Source organism: Dipodomys ordii, unplaced genomic scaffold (assembly GCF_000151885.1).
Source record: "Dipodomys ordii isolate 6190 unplaced genomic scaffold, Dord_2.0 Scaffold69, whole genome shotgun sequence".
In the NCBI taxonomy this organism is placed as follows: domain Eukaryota; kingdom Metazoa; phylum Chordata; class Mammalia; order Rodentia; family Heteromyidae; genus Dipodomys; species Dipodomys ordii.
Genome location: NW_012267285.1, coordinates 893,534 through 911,753, shown reverse-complemented (window position 1 = coordinate 911,753; position 18,220 = coordinate 893,534). Strand labels below are relative to the sequence as shown.

At 59.8% G+C, this 18,220-nt stretch overlaps 1 protein-coding gene across 2 annotated transcripts in view; it reads right to left on the bottom strand.

Annotated features, from left to right (window-relative positions):
- Positions 1-18,214, bottom strand: part of Chd4 (chromodomain helicase DNA binding protein 4) — a 26,167-nt gene extending 7,953 nt beyond the window's left edge. Inside the window, exons 1-27 of one of the 2 annotated variants that reach the window (XM_013023625.1) lie at positions 18,123-18,214; positions 15,127-15,248; positions 14,739-14,954; positions 13,989-14,107; positions 13,644-13,885; positions 13,416-13,543; positions 12,793-12,928; positions 12,475-12,653; positions 11,913-12,152; positions 11,547-11,750; positions 11,264-11,469; positions 11,005-11,136; positions 10,785-10,881; positions 10,298-10,489; positions 10,000-10,200; positions 9,604-9,741; positions 9,245-9,366; positions 8,978-9,151; positions 8,533-8,674; positions 8,311-8,442; positions 8,095-8,212; positions 6,783-6,907; positions 6,138-6,375; positions 5,855-6,030; positions 382-562; positions 206-292; positions 26-113 (exon numbers count right to left, since the gene is read on the bottom strand). In XM_013023625.1, the coding sequence (XP_012879079.1) occupies positions 26-113; positions 206-292; positions 382-562; positions 5,855-6,030; positions 6,138-6,375; positions 6,783-6,907; positions 8,095-8,212; positions 8,311-8,442; positions 8,533-8,674; positions 8,978-9,151; positions 9,245-9,366; positions 9,604-9,741; positions 10,000-10,200; positions 10,298-10,489; positions 10,785-10,881; positions 11,005-11,136; positions 11,264-11,469; positions 11,547-11,750; positions 11,913-12,152; positions 12,475-12,653; positions 12,793-12,928; positions 13,416-13,543; positions 13,644-13,885; positions 13,989-14,107; positions 14,739-14,954; positions 15,127-15,248; positions 18,123-18,165 (4,178 nt within the window). In that variant the 5' untranslated portion in view covers positions 18,166-18,214. The remainder of the gene's footprint in view (positions 1-25; positions 114-205; positions 293-381; positions 563-5,854; positions 6,031-6,137; positions 6,376-6,782; positions 6,908-8,094; positions 8,213-8,310; positions 8,443-8,532; positions 8,675-8,977; positions 9,152-9,244; positions 9,367-9,603; positions 9,742-9,999; positions 10,201-10,297; positions 10,490-10,784; positions 10,882-11,004; positions 11,137-11,263; positions 11,470-11,546; positions 11,751-11,912; positions 12,153-12,474; positions 12,654-12,792; positions 12,929-13,415; positions 13,544-13,643; positions 13,886-13,988; positions 14,108-14,738; positions 14,955-15,126; positions 15,249-18,122) is intronic. The other variant, XM_013023626.1, reaches the window with a different exon arrangement.
- Positions 18,215-18,220: the final 6 nt, after the last annotated feature.

Below are 18,220 nucleotides of genomic sequence, written 5' to 3'. Positions count from 1 at the left end.
CCACCCCGCGGCCCCGCCCCTCACCTCGATGTTCCCCCCGACGCGGGCCAGCAGAGGCGGCAATGGCTTGTCTTTATCATTGCGCAGGCCCTTGCGGCTGGGCCTGCGGGGGGCTGCGGGAAGAAATCGGGGTTCAGCCAGCGGGCGGGGGGGGGTGGGGAGGGGGCCCGAGCACCCCGCCCCCGGGCAGGCCGCCGCAGGGCACCTTCGGAGCGCTCGTCGAAGTCCTCATCACCTTCCTCTGAGGCCACCGAGTAGTCGGACTGGTTGTCGGACTGGTCGTCCTGCCAATCTGGGGGGAGAGGGGGCGCGTGAGCGGGGTCCTCGGGGTCCTGGGCGCGCGCGGAGCGGCCCGCGGGCGGGGGGCGCGGCCACACGCACCTCGGTCCTCCTGGGAGCCGTCGTTGTAGTTGACCTGCTTGCGGATGCGCTTGCCCTTGCCCAGGTTGCGCGCCAGGTCCTCCTGCTGCTGCTCGTAGTGGTGCCGCAGCAGCTTCTCCCAGTAGTCGGGGTCCACGCTCTCCTCCTGCTTGATGATCTCCCGCTCCACCTCCTCTTCTTCCTGGGACACAGCGGGGCCGGGCTCAGGGCGCGGAGGGGCGGAGGGCCGCGCCCCCAGGGCCCTCCCCACGGCTTCAGCGGGGCAGTGACAGGGACAGACGCTACATGAGGTTAGTGTGTGCACAAGGAAAACGTGGAGCGGCAGAATTCCTTCTAGATCCTTCTCCCGATGAGAAGAGACAGAGGAGAGAAGGTTAGAGCCTCACTCCGCAAGCAGGAGAAAGAGAGAAAAGCTGCAAAAGATCTTCAGAGAAAACACACGCCTCTCCAGTCCAACTCTGAGAAGGAATCGACAAAAGAACTCTAGTTTTTTTTCTCACTCTTCTAGAAGTCTCGTGGAGATTTTCTGACATATCAGAACTGCCTGATGATCTAAATCCCTCGTGGGGAAAATAAGTCATTGCCGACCATCCAAATGTACACCAATGGGCTAACTTAAAAGTACAGGGTGGGCATTCTTAACCCAAGATTAGAATGCAAAGACAAAAAATATATATATATGGGGCTGGGCAGGTGGCTCAGTGGGAGAGTGCTTGCCCAGCATGCATGAAGCCCTGGTTCAATTCCTCAGTACCACATACACAGAAAAAGCCCGAAGTGGCGCTGTGGCTCAAGTGGTAGAGCGCCAGCCTAGAGCCAAAGAAGCTCAGAGACAGCGCCCAGACCCTCTGTTCAAGACCCAGGACTGGCAAAGAAAAGCAAAAAATCTATGAACTATTCTAAAGTCCAAAATCTGCAACAGAGGCTAACACTTGTAATCCCAGCTACACAGAAGGCTGAGATCTGAGGATCAAGATTCAAGGCCAGCCCAGGCAGGCAAGTCCATGAGACTCTTCTTTCCAATGAATCACCAAAAAAACTGGAAGTGGATCTCTGGCTCAAAATCGTAGAGCGCTTGTCTTGAGCAAAAGAGCTCAGGGACAGCGCCCGGGTGCCAAGTTCAAGGCCCATGACTGACCAAAAAACAAACAACGAAAAAGCTAGTGGTGAAACAGAATGTCTTCCTTGAATGAAAAGCTAAAGGACAACTTAGTCTTTTTGTGCATTCCAGTAGCAGGCCTGAGTTCATCCCCAGTAACACACACACACGCACGCACACACACACACGCACGCACACACACACACACATACACGCACACACAGACTGAACCAAACAATTCCGATGCCAGCATTTCAGATAGAGGATATTCAATCTGCATGTCTTAATAACTTCTATTTTGGACCATATTCTTGAGATACATTAAGTAGACAAGAACAATATTTATAATAAATTACTTCTCTTTATACTTAAAGCCCAGAGGGTTATGTAAGACATGGTATGAGTGTTACACACCTATGTACAAATACATGGGTGATGTACACAGATCCAAACAGGAACTCAAACTCATGTAACCTTAGCTTCCCTTTAGAGTATCAAAAGACCTGAGCAGAGGCTGGGCGTCTGGCTCAAGTGGCGGAGGCCCCGAGTTCAACTCCAGTACCACCTGAGATCAACTAAGTCAAGTCCTTCACGGAGTCCACAGCGCGCAGACTCCACGGCTTCTGACCCTGTGCTAAGACTGCATGCCGCGGGAGCATGTGTCCAGGTGCGTACCTGACGTGGCGCTGTGGCTCAAGTGGTAGAGCGCCAGCCTTGAACTGAAGAGCTGAGGGACAGGGCCCAGGCCCAGAGTTCAAGCCCCACCACCGAACCAAAAAAATCAATAAAAATAAATAAAGTTTTCTTCTGTTTGGCAGTGTTGGGGTTTGAACTCAGGACCTTGTGCTCTAACACTGCGTGTGCTGACGCTGGGCCTTGAACTCAGGGCCTCAGCGCTGTCCCTGAGGTCGTTTTACTCAAGGCTAATGGGAGGGCCATTTGCACTTCTTGCTCTGGGCTGACCTAAAAGTAGAATTTTCCTTTATCCTCCTGCAGAGCTGGGATTACACAAGGTGTCACCCTGCCCAGACTTGTTGAGGGTCTGCGGGCCTCAAGTCCTGTTCCTCCCACACAGCTTGGATAGTAAGTTTTCACTGTGGTTTATTTTTACTTTGGCAGTAGTGAGGACCGAACTAAAAGCCTCACGCTTGCTAGGCAGGGACTCCAAACACCTACTAGAAACATCTCCCCCCTCCCCCTCCCACCAACAGTAACAAGGTTTGAACCAGAGCCTTTTTACTCAAGGCTGGAGCTATACCACTTGAGCCACATTTCCAGTACAGCATTTTACTGTTGAGTGAACATGGAATTATGTGGACTTTTCTGCCCGGACTGGCTTTGAACCATGATCCTCCAGGTCTCTGCCTTCTAAGTAGCTAGGATTACAGGCGTGAGCTACAGCATCTGGCTTTACTTGCTTTCCTGATACCATCAATGCTTCCCAGGCTTTCCTAGCGGGAGAGAGACCGGCTCATCACAGAAGCGCAAGCGAGCAAGCAAGAGAGCGAGCAAGCGGCCCCACACGTCAGAATACATGTTTCCTTTTAGTTGATGTCAGGTATTTTGGTATAACTAATATACATATTAACCCCTAAATTATAAAAAGTAAACAAATTCTAGGGTTGAGAAGCAGGGTGACCTAATTCATTCCTGCTTGTGATCCTAGCTACTCAGGAAAGCAAACAAGCGGGGAGAAACAGGGCTCGAGGAAAGCCCTAGAAAAAAGCCGAAACCCCATCTCAATCAATAAAATCTGGGCCCAGTGACACATGCCTGTCATCTTAGCTACAAAGGAAGCAGAAATAGGAGGATCACAGTCCTGGCTCGACCAGGCTAACTAAAAGCAAGATAGTATTCGAGAGAAGCTGGGGCTGTGGACCGAGTGAAGAGTCACCGCACAAAGCTGCTCTAGCAGAGAAAGCCTTGGGTTCCATCCTCAGCACAGCACCCCAAAAGAAAAATCCTGGACATGACAGTGCTGTGGTCACGCGTCAATACTTGATGTGTCCCGCGGGGAGTCACAAACACAGGCTACGCACCGGGCACGTGATGTCCTGAGCAATCTGATCTGTGGAACCTCCACTCCCAGCAAGTGCTGGCAGCAGACGCCTGTAATCCCGGCTCACTCAGGAACGTGCTGTGAAGCCAGGCCATGCAGGTAAGCCCGTGAACCTCTTACTTCCAGTGAGCCACCAAAAAGCAGGCAAGGGGAGTTGTGGCTCAAGTGGTAGAGCACCAACTTTGAGTGACAAAGCTCAGGGGTAGTGCCCCGGCCCTGAGTTCAAGTCCCAGGACTGGCCCGCGTGCACACTCACACACAGAACGGAGTCTGTGTTAAGAGCGAGGTAGACTCCACAGTCTTTACGCTTGCGTCACTTTCCTGCTGGTTACAAAATGAAGTGTGCTGGGACCATCACCTTGGAGAACGAACAGCTCCCAACTCCCATTGAGAAACCAGCTACAAGAGGACAGGAAGCAGGGCCCAGCGACCGGAAGTCCACGCCCACGCCAAAGCCTCCCAGCCCAATGGTATAAAGAGGACCGCAGAGCAAGTGAACTGGAGGCTTGGCTTTGTATACCTGCCACTCGTGGATGAAGAAATCCCAATACACTATGTATTTCTGCTCTTTTTCCTTTTTAACTTTAAAAGAGCACAGGGAAAAGGAGAGGGGGGAAAAAAGTAATAATTTGGAAAAAGTAAAGGGGGAGGGAGTGATATTGTTCAAAAAGAAATATATTCTTGGCCTGGACAGGTGGCTCAGTGGTAGAGTGCTTGCCTTGCATGCATGAAGCCCTGGGTTCCATTCCACAGCACCACATGCACAGAAACCACCAGAAGTGGCGCTGTGGCTCAAGTGGTAGAGCACTAGCCTTGAGCTGAAGAGCTGAGGGACAGCGCCCAGGCCCAGAGTTCAGGCCCCAGGCAACAAAAAAGGAAAAAACAAATGTATTTTTGCTGGGCACTGGTGCTCACGCCTATAATCCCAGCTACTCAGGAGGCCAAGATTCTGAGGACCACGGTTCAAAATCAGACCAGATAGGAAAGGAAAATCCATTAGACTCTCATCTCCAATAAACCACAAAAAACCAGAGGTGGGGCTGCAGCTCAAATAGTAGAGCACTAGCTTTGAGCAAAAAAGCTCAGGGAAAATACCCAGACCCTGAGTTCAAGCCCTACAACTGATCAACTGAGGGTGACTCAGTGGTAGAGTGTTTGCCTTGCATGCCTGAGGCCCTGGGTTCGATTCCTCAGCACCACATAAGCAAAAAGAAAAAAGCCGGAAGTGGCGCTGTGGCTCAAGTGGTAGAGCGCTAGCCTTGAGCTGAAGAGCTGAGGGATAGTGCCCAGGCCCAGAGTTCAGGCCCCACGACCCAAAAAACAAACAACAAAAAAGTATACAGCCAAGCCGGGCGCTGGTGGCTCACGCCTGTAATCCTAGCTATTCAGAAGGCTGAGATCTGGGGATCACAGTTCAAAGCCAGCCCAGGCAGGAAAGACTGTGAGACTCTTACTTCCAATTGATTTCTAAAAAGCCAAAAGTAGAGCTGTGGCTAAATAGAGCACCAGCCTTGAATGAAAAAGCTCAAGGACAGCAGCCAGGCCCTGAGTTCAAGCCCCAGGACCAACATACACAAAAAGTGAAGAATGTCATGGTGTGTGCTGGGTGCCTAGCTACTGCATGCAGAGATGGAGGAAGACAGGCCAGGCCAGACAAGCCTTGGCGGGATGGGGAGGGGATTCTATTTTCCAAAAGTAACAATGTCAAATTGAAATAACTTAAAAAATGATAACTTGGTATGTAATTTCTAGATGAGGGGCTGGGCAGGTGGCTCAGTGGTAGAGCGCTCGCCTAGCATGCATGAAGCCCTGGGTTCCATTCCTCAGTAGCACATCCACAGAAAAAGCCAGGAGTGGCGCTGTGGCTCCAAGTGGTAGAGCGCCAGCCTTGAGCCAAAGTAGCTCAGGAACAGCACCCAGGCCAGGTCCTGAGTTCAAGCCCCATGATCAACAAAAAAAATAAAAGTAAAAGGTCCAGAGACCTGTTTCCGGATACTACAAAGCTTGTCTGGCTGGGTAAACCCCAGTGCCGCTGAAATTAAAACACTTAGAAAAAGAGGCCAGGCATAGTAGCGGACCTCTATAATCTCAGCCAGTCAGGGCGCAGAGATCAAAATGATCCGGTTCAAGGCCAACTACAGGCACAACCGCAAGAGACCCTAGGTGCAAAATAATCTCCAGGACAAAACGGCTAGCGGCCTGGCTCAAGTGGCCAGCAGAGCACTTGCCTAACGTGCCGGGGGTTCGAATCCCAGGTAGCACCGATCCCTGACGCGGCCCACCGCGGCCTCGGCCGGGCGAGGACGTGTACTCACCCCCATCTCCTCCTCCCGCACCACGTACTGGGCCACCTTGAACGAGCTGAGGTACTCGTTCATGCCCTGCAGCTCCGTGTCCTCCGTCTCGTCCTGATTGCGGTCCAGCAGCCGCTCGATGGCCTTGTCGTCGTAATGGATCACGCTGCTGTCCTCGCCCTCCTTGCTGTCCCCTCCTGCAACGAACCAGGGGCACACGCCTCAGCCGGCTGCGGGGGGGACCCCGGCATCAGACACACACACACACACACCACCCCGGGGGGAGGAGGCCCCCGGATTCCACCTCCATCCGTGGCTTCGTCCTTGAACAGCTCCTCCGTGCCGAACTTGAGGATGTCGTCCAGCTCCTGTTTGGACATCGAGCCGGTCTTCGAGCCCAGGCCTGGCCGCACGACCAGGTGCGTGAGCATCATTTTCTTCTTGGCCACCTGCGTGATGCGCTCCTCCACCGAGGCCCGCGTCACAAAGCGGTAGATCATCACCTTCTTGTTCTGCCCGATGCGGTGGGCGCGGCTGAACGCCTGTGGGGGGTGGGAGGGGAGAGGGGGGATGGGAGCCGCTATCTTCCTCCCTCGCTCTGGCACCCCGGCCCCCAAATACCAGCCAGCCTCTACCCTGCTGCCCAGAAGAGACCCAGAGCCAGCCCAAGTTCTAGGAAGTTATGGGCCATGCAAAGTCAGGCGCTGGTAGCGCCTGCCTGTAATCCCGGCCATGTAGGCGGTTGAGACGTGAGGATCATGGTTCAAAGCCAGCCAGGGCAAGAAAGCCTGTGTGACTCTTACCTCTAGTGAACCACCAAAAAGGTGGAAGCAGAGCTGTGGCTCAAGTGGACCCCTGAATTCACACACACACACACACAGTCTAGTTTTCTCACTTAACTAATCCCAGAGAGTGGGGCCATCACAAGTTCTAGGGTGCCCCTGCTCACCTGAATGTCATTATGGGGGTTCCAGTCGGAGTCGTAAATAATAACAGTGTCAGCAGTGGCGAGGTTGATCCCAAGGCCCCCAGCGCGCGTGGACAGCAAGAAGCAGAACTGCTGAGCCCCCGGGGCTAAGGAAGGAAGCGGAACCCCGTTAGACCAACTCCACACGCCACGACAAGACGCAGCCCCGGACCCCACCAGCCAACAAGACTCAACTCCTGACCCCACTAAGCAACAAGATGCAACCCGATCCCACCAACCAATCAGCAAGACGCAAACCCTGACCCCACACCAATCAAGATGCAACCTGACTCCACCAACCAATCAGCAAGAGCAACCCGACTCCACCAACCAATCAACAAGATGCAACCTGACTCCACCAACCAATCAGCAAGAGGCAACCCGACTCCACCAATGAACAAGATGCAACCCGATTCCACCAGCCAACCAGCAAGATGCAACCCGATTCCACCAGCCAATCAACAAGATTCAACCTAACTCTAACCACCAAGATTCAGCTCCTGACCCCACCAATCAACAAGATGCAGCTCCTGACTCCACCAATCAACAAGATGCAGCTCCTGATCCACCAATCAAAACGCAAACCAATTCCACCAATGAACAAGATACGAGTCGTGATTCCACCCATGAACAAGACCCACGGAGAACCCCACAGGAGGCCCGTGGACAGATGCAGGAAGCAGCTCGAGAGGGTGGGGAGACAGCCACAGGCTCAGGACTCGGGCACGTCCCTGCAGCTACTGACCAGTGATCACAGCAAGGAAGCCCACAGACCCCACCCCAAACAAAGCGGACGAGCCGGGCACCTTCCAATACCATGGCCTCCCCACGTGATGCACTGATTAAGACAGGGCCTCGCTTCCTGCCAAAATGTCCCACTCAAGCCAAGAGGAAACCTCAGACAGAAGCCAAAATAACTGATCCACATTCACCCAGAGAGTCGCTATCAGAAAGGTACTGTGACTCACGCCTGTAATCCCAGCTACTCAGGAGGCTGAAATAGGAGGATCCTGGTTCAAAGCCAACCTGGGGGGAGACTATCTCCAACGAACCACCAGAATACCAGAAGGGGAGCTGGGGCTCACAGTGGTTGAGAGCACTCACATGGCGCAAAAGAGCTCAGGGACAGCACCCCACCTCACCCCCCAAAAAAGAGCCACACGTGAGGACGGGAGGCATGGCTCAAGTGGTAGAGCACCCGCACAGCAAGCACAAGGGTCGAGTTCAAAGCCCAATGCCACCGAGAGGGAAGCCCAGACGGAGGCCCGGCCCGGAGGCCCGGCCTCCCTCTCACCGTTGAAGCGGTCGATGGCCTCTTGGCGCATGTTGCCCGTGATGCCGCCATCGATGCGCTCGTACTTGTAGCCCTCGTGCTCCAGGAAGTCCTCCAGGAGGTCCAGCATCTTGGTCATCTGGGAAAGGAGGCGGGGTGAGCGCGGGGTGCTGGCAGGCCTTCCCCGCCATCACTGGGCCCGGCAGGCCCGGCTGGGCCCCGGCGCCCCCACTGTACCTGGGAGAAGATGAGCACGCGGTGGCCGCCCTCCTTGAGGTTCTTCAGCATCTTCTGCAGCAGCAGCAGTTTCCCCGAGGCCCGGATGAGGGCGCTGCCATCGTACATGCCGTTGGGCATCTTCGGGGCCTCCTGCGGGCCGAAACAAAGGGACAGGGGATGAAGGCAAGAGGGCAGGAGCAGTGGCAGCCCGAGGGTGGGCAGGAGGCCGGCGGGACCTACCATGGCCGCCACGGGGAAGAGGTAAGGGTGGTTGCAGCACTTCTTGAGATCCATGACTACGTTCAGCAGCGAGACCTGGTTGCCGCCACCTCGAGCGTTGAGGGCCTCAAAATTGCGCGTGAGGATGTACTTGTAGTACTTCCTGTGAGGGTGGACACGCGGCGGGGAGGGGGAGGTCAGCCTGCAGGAGTCTCAGGGACCCAGCCTCACCGCCACTGGCCCCGACTTCCTTCCAGCAGAGCCCACTTTAGGGTCAATGAGGGAAGGGACTAAGTGAGAGCGCTACACTACGGGTCCCTGTGCACCCGGCTTCTTTACGCCCGGCCTGCTCCCGAATGCAGGCCCCGCATGCGTTGGAGTGGAGATGGGGAGGGACTGGGAGCCCAGTGTGGACAGATCGACGTCTGTCTGTCTGTGCTACTGGGGGTTCGCCCCCCACACTCACTTCTGCATGGGGCTCAGCTCCACGCGCACGATCAGCTCGGTCTTGGAGGGCATGTTCTTGAACACGTCCGCCTTGAGCCGCCGGAGCATGTGTGGCCCCAGCATGTCGTGCAGCTTCTTGATCTGGTCCTCTTTGGCAATGTCGGCGAACTCCTCCAGGAAGCCCTCCAGATTGCTTGGAAAAGCGGGTGGGGAGGGAGAAGTGAATGGGGGAAGGGCAGGCGGAGGAGAGCCACGGGGCCCTGGAGGGCAGACCCACACCACTTACTGGAACCTCTCGGGGGTGAGGAAGTTGAGCAGGTGAAACAGCTCTTCCAGATTGTTCTGCAGGGGCGTCCCGGTGAGCAGCAGCTTGTGCTGTAGCGAGTAGCCGTTGAGAACCCGGAAGAACTGCAAAGCGCGGGCGAGGCGTGAGACACGGGTTGGGGGCGCCCGCCCTGCGCCGGGCACTGGGGCGCCCGCCTGTAATCCCGGCTACTCAGGAGGGCTGAGAACGGAGCAAGATCATGGCTCAAAGCCAGGGCGGGCAGGACAAATTGGTGGGAACAGACCCAAAGTGGAGCTCAAGAGGGAGACCTAACGTCAGCCTTAAAAACAGAGTCTGGGCCGGGCCAGGCCGGGGCGCACCTTGGACTGATTGTTCTTCAGCCGATGGGCCTCGTCCACGATGAGGCACGCCCAGTCTATGGAGCCCAGGATGGCCATGTCGATCGTGATGAGCTCGTAGGACGTGAGCAACACGTGGAACTTCACCGAGGCCTCCTTCTGCACGGGAGAGGGGCACGCGTGTTAGCGTGCAGCCTGGCCAACCCCAAGGCCCCGCCCACAGCCCCGCCCCCGTGAGGCCCCGCCCCACCTGCAGCCCCGCCCGCGGCCCCGCCCCACCTGCGGCCCCGCCCCCACGAGGCCCCACCCTGCGGCCCCGCCCCCGCCATGCCCCGCCCCCGCCATGCCCCGCCCCCGCCATGCCCCGCCCCCCAGCCATGCCCCGCCCCCTGCGAGGCCCCGCCCCCGCGTGGCTACCTTCATGCGCGAGGCCTTCTTGCCTCCGCGAATGGCGTTGTCCTCAAAGGAGAACTCGTTCTCGCGGATGATGGCGCGGCTGTCCTTGTCGCCCACGTAGGTGACCACGTACATGTCGGGGGCCCACATCTCGAACTCCCGCTCCCAGTTGATGATGGTGGAGAGCGGGGCGCTCACGAGGAAGGGGCCTTTGGAGTGGCCCTGGAGGGGGAGGAGGTGGGGGGGGTGAGCGCCCGGCCTCCCCGGCCCGGCCTCCCCACGCAGCCCCATCACCCCCATTGACCGGTCTCTAGCGCACCTCCTTGTAGAGCGAGTAGAGGAACACGGCAGTCTGCACCGTCTTCCCCAGCCCCATCTCATCAGCCAAGATGGTGTCGGTGCCCTGCGCCCAGGAGAAGCGCAGCCAGTTCAGGCCCTCCATCTGGTACGGGTGCAGGGTGCCGCCCGTGGCGTCCAGGTACTCGGGCTGCCGCTCGTACTTCACCGTGGGCTGAGGAGGCAAGGATTCCCTTTTGGCCAAAGGCGTCAAGGAGCGCACGCCTGTCATCCCAGCGACTCAGGAGGCCGAGATCGGAGGATCTCAGTTCGAGGCCAGCCCGGGCAGGAAAGTCGGTGAGATTCTGATCTCCCATGAGCCACCAGAAAACCGGAAGTGGCGCTGTGGCTCAAGCAGTAGAACCCTAGCCTCGAGAGGCAGAGCTGAGGGACAGCGCCCAGGCCACCGGTTCAAGACCCACGACCAACAAGAAAGTAAGATGGCGGCGGGCGCGTCGTGTGTGACTCACATCGACCGTGGGCGTCTCGGGCGGCCTCTCCAGCTTCCTCAACTTCACCTTTTTCAGCTTCTTGCCAGGCCGGCCTTCCTCGCCCCGCATCAGCTCCCTGAGGAAGACGAGACACATGCCCACGTGCCCTGGGCCTGGCTGCATCCCCGGCTGGCGGGAGGCGTGGCGCAGCGGCCCAGCGCCGCCTCAGCAAGTGCACCCAAAGGCACCCGCCGCCCACCTGTGGTTCCAATAGCTCTGCTTGAACAGGTCGTAGTCCTGGATCTCCACGTCCTCGCTCTCCCACGACGCCTGGTCGTAGGGGAGGTCGCGCCACTTGATCAGGTAGTGCACGTGGCCCTTCTTGTCCACGCTGCCAAGTGGGAAGGAAAGCCCATCAGCTGGACTCAAACGCACACCCAGGGCCAGGCCGGTACTACAGGCGTGCAGCACTGGGGCTGGCCCGCGTACTCGAGTGGGGGTCAGGGCGCGGGGGGTACCTGTGGTTGAGAATCCGGTGGATCATCATCCACTCGGGCTTTATCCCGTAGCGGTAGAAGCGCTCCTCCATCTCCGCGAACTTGGGGTCCTTGTTCTTCCGCTTGCGGCTCTTCTCTTCGTCGCCGCCGAAGTCTCCGGAAGGCGGCTCGTCCATGTCGTTCTTGCGCTGGTAGTTGCGGAACATCACCTGGCAGTGCAGCTCCAGCTGGGGGGGAGGGGGGTGTTAGCGTCTGCGGGGTTCTTGTGGGCAGAGGGACCACACACACTCCCACCCCATCTCACCTGCAGCTCCGACACCCAGGAGCAGTGCCAGTAGGACATGCCCTGCCACTTGACGAAAAACTGTCGCTCCGGCCGCCCCTCCAAGGGCTTGGGGGCAGGCGTGCTGGGGTCGGCGTCCGGGGGCCGCGGCACGGGCGTGGGGGACGGCGGCTGACCCCACTTCCAGATGAGGATCTTCTGCACTTTGCCCTTCAGAGCTGGACACTGAGAGGAAGAGAGTTCAAGTCCACGGGGGTGAAGGGCACGGTTCCCGGCCTCAGGCTAAGCCCGGAGCTCTCGTTGCCGGGCTCGGTGGCTCCCGCCTGGAATCCCAGCTGCTCGGGAGGCGGTTCAGAGCCAGCCGGGTGGCAGGGGCGCGGGGCTCACCGTGCAGCGCGGGCACAGCCACTCCCCGTTGGGGATCTCGGGCAGCGGCGGGTTGAGGCAGTGGATGTGGTAGGACGAGGGGCAGGTGTCGCAGCACAGCAGCTCGCCGCCGTCCTTGCACACGCGGCAGAACTCCATGTGGTGGTCGTCCTCCTCCTCGGGGTCCCCCCCGACCTCCTCCAGGATCTCCTCGCCCTCCGAGTTGTCATCTTTGGCCTCCCACTGGATGCCCTCCTTCTCCTGCAGGACCCGAGCAGAGAGCGCCATGAGTGCAGCCCGCCCCCCCCAGCTGCTCTGCGCCTGCGCCCCGGGGGCTCCCAGGTGGACAGCCCCGCCCCGCCCACAGGGCTCCAGCCCCGCCCCCTCGGCCTCGCAGCCCTGCCCCCGTGGGCTCCCAGCCAGCCCCGCCCCTCGGCCTCGCAGCCCCGCCCCCGTGGGCTCCCAGCCAGCCCCGCCCCTCGGCCTCGAAGCCCCGCCCCCGTGGGCTCCCAGCCAGCCCCGCCCCTCGGCCCCCAGCCCCGCCCCCGTGGGCTCCCAGCCAGCCCCGCCCCCGGGGACTCACGCAGTGGGGGCAGCTCCACTTGCCCTCGGGGGCCTTCTCCATGTCGGGGTCCAGGCACACCATGTGGTAGGCTCGGGGACACGTGTCGCACAGGATGATCTCGCCGCCTTGCTGGCACACCTCGCAATAGTCCTGGTGGTCTGTCTCATAACCATCCATAGCAGTCACCTCCTCCTCGCCTGGGCAAGGAAGAGGGGAGCCCAGTCACCAGAGCACACCCCGCCGCCCCCACCCCGATCTCCAGAGGGGAGATGCTGCACCCCGGGGCCGCCCCCCGGGCCCGCATGCCCCCGACAGCACGTCGGACGAGACATGCACCTTTCTTCTTCTTCTTGGTGGTGCGCAGCTTCTTGCGGCTGCGGCTGCTGCGGCTGGTGGAGCCGTCCGACACCGAGTAGCTGTTGATGCTGGCGTCGTCGAAGTCCGACTCCACGTCCAGGTCATCGTCCTCACTCTGGCGGGAGGAGGAAGGAGAGGGTGAAACGCGCAGGCGTGGAGGGAGAAGCGGGAGGTGCGAGCCCGGGCCAGCTCGACACCTGCGCAGGGCAGGCCTGACGGGAGGGGGGGCACGCATGCGCACACGTACTCATACGCACGCATGCGCCCACGAGAATGGACGCGCGCCCACGTGTCCGGGCACGCGCCCACGCATGCACGTATATTCATAAGAACGCACTTGCACATGTATTCACACATGGATGCGTGCACACATGGATGCGTGCACACCCTTATGTGCGCAGATGTATTTGCACGCATATGTACAGAGTCGCACATGTATTCACACACACGCACACGTATGCACACACCTGTATGCACACGTGTATTCGTGCACACGCACACACCCATATGCATGCGCTGTATTCCTGCACGTGCATGCACACACCATATGCACACACGCGCATGCGCACAGGCCCCGCCTCCTGCCCAAAGGCGCCTCTCACCGAGGACCTCTTCCTCTTGGAGCCAAAGCCTCCCAGCTTGATCTTGAGGGGAGCCACTTTCTTGGGCTTCGGCTTCTTGGCATCGGGGACCCGGGGGCTGCCCTTGGGCTTCCTCCGCGCATTGGGACCTAAAGTGCGAGCGGATGGACGTCAGTGATGGGGAACAGCGGGGTGGCGGCGGGGCTGCCTGCACCCGGACCCCCCTCCTGCCCGCGGGACGCCCGTCACCTTTGCCCTCCTTGGTCTTGGCCTTGCGGATCGGCACCTCCACGGGCGGCGGCGGCGGGGCCACCTCGGTGGCGGCCACCATGCTCTCCACCACGGCCACCGCGGCTGCCGCGGCCGCCGCCACGGACGCCCCCGAGCTGCCCTTGAAGGGGTTGTTGGTGCTGAACTCCCGCCACTTGGCCCCCAAGACCATCATCATCTTGGAGACGGCGATCTTGGGGTTTTTGGCGGCGATGAGGGGTCTGATGAAGTAATGGAGAGAGAGAGGGGGGTTCAGAGAGAGACGCAGCAGCAAGGGGACACTCGGGGAGGCCTCTGACCCCCACACCGGGCCCCCGGGTTTACCGGACAAACTGGCTGAAGGCCTTGTAGTTGGTGAGGGTGCGGTAGTCCTCCTCCGAGAACACGTGGTCGATGTCCTCCATGCCCCAGTCCTCCAGGAGCTGAGCCGAGGACTTGGGCTCCTAGGCGGAAGGACGCAGTCAGCGCCCCGTCACCCAGCAAGGGAACCCGGGCTGGGGCGTAGGGCGGGGGTCTAAGGGAGCAGCCAGGAAATCACTAAAAACAAGGGCAAAGTGCTGCGAGCATAAACTCTCAGCTACTCAGGAGGCTGAGAGCTGAGGATCACAGTTCAAGGCCAGCCTGGGCTCCTGCAGTCATGAGACTCTTATCTCCAGTGAATCTCCAGAAAGCCAGAAGTGGCGCTGTGGCTCCAATGGTAGAGTGCTTGCCTTGACTGGAAAAAGCTGGGAACAGCGCCCAGGCCCTGAGTTCAAACCCCAGAACCAGCATCAAAACAATAAAAAAGCGGGTGCCAGTGGCTCCTGCCTGTCATCCCAGCTACTCAGGAGGCTGAGATCTGAGGATCGAGGTTCAAAGCCAGCCCAGGCAGGAAAGTCTGCGAGACTCTCAACGAACCAGCAGAAAACTGGAAGTAGCGCTGTGGCTCAAGTGGTAGAGCGCCCGCCCGCCTTGAGCTGGCCCAGGCCCAGAGTTCAAGACCTCTGACACACACACCCCCAAAAAAGAGAGACAGTGTCATGTCTGGGAAACCCAGGTGAGGAGCGGATCGGGGGTGACAGATGGGCCAGGCACCTTGGAATCATCATCATCGTCTTCTTCCTCTTCCTCCTCCTTCCGCTTGGACTTGCTCTTCTTCTCTTTCTTGGGCCCCAGCTTCTTCTTCTTCTTCTTGCCCGGCGTGTAGTCGCTGCCCTCGCTGTCCGAGCGCAGGGCCACCTCCTCCTCCTCCTCCACAAACTCGGGGCCCTCCCCAGAGCTGTCCCCCGGCTGCCGGCACAAGAGCAAACGCTGGAGCAGGGGAGGGGGAGGGAGACACAGACCGCTCGCTGCACACAGGCCGACCTCAGGACCAGGCCCCCAGGCCCAGGGCAGGGCCCAGGGACCAGCGCTGTCAGCCCTGCGCCCTGTCCCGAGCGCCTGCCTGCCGCTCCCGCCCTCCGCCCTGCCCTCACCCACTCACCTCCTTTTTTTGGCGCTTGCCCTTCGGGATTTTCGGATCCCGAGGTTTCTTCGGCTTCTTCTTCTTCTTCAGCTTTGGAGTCTCCGCTTCTGACAAGTCTTCTTCAGGATCGTCTTCGTTGTCTGCATTCACAAAGTCACGTCAGAATAGCGCAAGGTGAGGGCTGGGAAGGTGGCTCAGTGGTAGAGCGCTCGCCTGGCATGCATGAGGCCCTGGGTTCCATTCCTCAGTACCACACCGAAAAAGCCAGACGTGGTGCTTTGTGGTTCAAGGGGTAGACAGTTAGGAAGAGGGGCTCTGGTGGCTCACACCTGTAATCCTAGCTACTCAGGAAGCTGAGGTCTGAGGATCCCCGTTCAAAGCCAACCCAGGCAGGAAAGTCTGTGAGACTCTTATGTCCAATGAACCACCAGAAAACCCGAAGTGGCGCTGTGGCTCAAGTGGTAGAGCGCCAGCCTTGAGCTGAAGAGCTGAGGGACAGCGCCCAGGCCAAGTTCAAGCCCCAAGACTGACCAAAAAAACAAAAAAGCATCTCAGGGATGGCGCCTAGGCCCGGGGTTCAAGCCCCAGAACTGGTGGTGCAGGAAAAAGACAAAAAGGAAAAGGTGAGGAGACATGGGCCCTCTCCCCTTCTCACCCCAGATCCCTCTCAAGAGAACCCCTAATCCTCTCCACGGAAGATGCAAGCCAGGACGTAACCAGACAAAGAGAGAGCTGCATGAAACCCACCCCAGCCCCCCCACCCCTACCTCCCCACCCCCATCGGGCAGCCGGCCACCAACTTGGCTCAACCACACTGCCCAGGGTCCAACACCCGTCCATCAATCAGAGGAGGAGCAGGGAAGGTCCCAAGTGTGGCAGGTACTAAGCACAGAACATCTACTGCTCGCCCCACTGGAAGAATGCTGGTTTGCAAGAGCCTGGCCACCAACTCTACCCTTCTCTAACTCCTTTGAAGTCATCACTGCTCAAAAACCACACACACACACACACACACACACAGACACACACGCACAAGTTCAGGTGGCAGCCCAAGCACACACACCCACTTTCTAACACATTTTCCTTTCTCCATCTCAAGTGCAGCCTTCTCGCCAGCTTCTCCTAGGTCAGCAGCCTCTTCTCCCCAGGGGCCCAAATCAGCCCAGCTGTCACCATCTCAACCCCCCCACACCCCCCAAATCCTCCTCCCATCTGGCGTCCACCTCCTCCCGCACACACAAAGCCTGGCTACCTCTGGAAGCGCCCAGGCAGGGCTGGGGGGGAAGGGGGGAGCAGAACCGACAGGCACACCTCCTCTCCTCTTCCCTAGCCACCCCCGCCCAGGAAGGGGGGGAGAGGGGGTGCTGCAGAAAAGGGAGAGGAACCCGGCCTCACCCAGGGAGACGAGGGAAAATGGCTTCTGACCGCAGCAGCCAGCCCAGGGCACCCAGCTGCCAACAGAGAGGACAGGAAGTGGCAGGGAGGGGGCGGGGCTACAGGGGAAAGGATCTCCACCCCCCCCACACACACACACACTTCCCAAGTGATTGTGGGTTCAGGTGCAAACGCGCCCCCCCCCATCTCTAACACGGACTCTGGTGTGTGACCTGGTTTACACCCCAAATGTCCTAAGGCAGAGAAGCCCAGGATCCACACAAAGAGCAACAGCTCCTATTTTTCTTTTTTGGTGCCTGAGCTTTCTCAAGCCAGGCTGGGGGTGCTCTACCGCTTGAGCCACACCTCCACTCGCAGCTCTTTGGCTGGCTGATGGGAGATGGACAGTCTCAGACACTCTGCCCTGCCTGGGGCCAGCTTCAGACCTCAGTCTTCAGGCCTCAGCCTCCCTCGGAGTCGCTAGGATGACAGGCGCCCGGATGTCCCTCTAGCTGGCCTTCAAACCATCACAAGAACTCAAAGGCTCAGGAGCACTGTGATCACAGCGCAGAGTCGTCTCCCCCAAAACTGAAGGCGCCCACAGGATTTAGCTTAAGGGAGGAAGCCACAGAAAGTCTCGGGCTAGGTAGATCATCACCTCGCCAGACAAGACACCTGGTGACACGTGGAACTCATGCTCACCCCAGAGAGAGGCCCCGTTACTGGGGTGGCAGCAGCCCCCCCCACTCCACACCCTGACCTCTAGAACTGGCTCTTCAGATGTGTGGCCCTGCCCCTTCCGGCCCCCCACCAGGCCCCTCCCACCCCCTGCGGCCAGAACGCCGCCGGCATCGCTCCAGAAAGACTACTTTTCTAGATTTCTCCCCCGACCATCCGTGTCACCCCCAATCAGAGGCGTGGAGGAGACAGGGACGGGTCCGAGAGGGCCCAGGGGCCCCTCAACTCCGGCCCTCAGCAAACTGGCTGGAGAAGAGGCAGCCGGGGGCGCGGGGCAGGGCCGGCCGCGGCGAGTGGGAAAAACTGGGTCACCCGGGCGCCCGGGGCAGCGTCGAGGCCGCCCGATCCGTGGGGTGGGGGGTCCCTGGGGACCCCCAGGCAGCACCCCGTCCTGGGCTGCTCCCGGAGAGGCCGGACCCCCCTCCGATCATCGGGGCGCCGTCCCCCGCCTCCAGCCTGAAGTTTCTCGGGAAAGTTCCCTCCGAGGGCGGCGGAGGCCGGGGCGCTGGACGCGGTGCCGCCAGACCCGGGGCAGGGGGCCCCCGCTCCCCGCTCCCCGAGACAAAGGCGGCCGGCAGGTGCAGGCCGGGGAGCCGGGCGGGGCCGAGGCCGGACAGAGGCCGTGGGGGGGGGCCGAGGCCCGGACCCCACACACACGGCGCCCCAAAACCCATCGGGGCGCCCAGAGGCCTCCAGAGGGGGGAGAGGGGGGGTTCCGTCCGCTCCCCAAGGAGGGAGCCGCAGGGTGCCCTCCCTCCCCTCGGCCCCCCCTCCCCGCCCGGAGCGCGATTCAAACTTCCTCCGCGGGAGCCGGCGCGGCAGGACGGACGGACGGACGGACGGACCGGCCGACAAAGTTCCCTCTTCCGGGTGGGTGTGGGCGCCCCCCGCCGGCCCGGTACCTGGGTGTGGCGCGGGCAGGCTGTGGTTGAGCAGCGCGTCCATGTCGTCGTCGTCGCTGGCCGCCGAGCAGGGGGACGGGGAGCCCAGGCCCGACGCC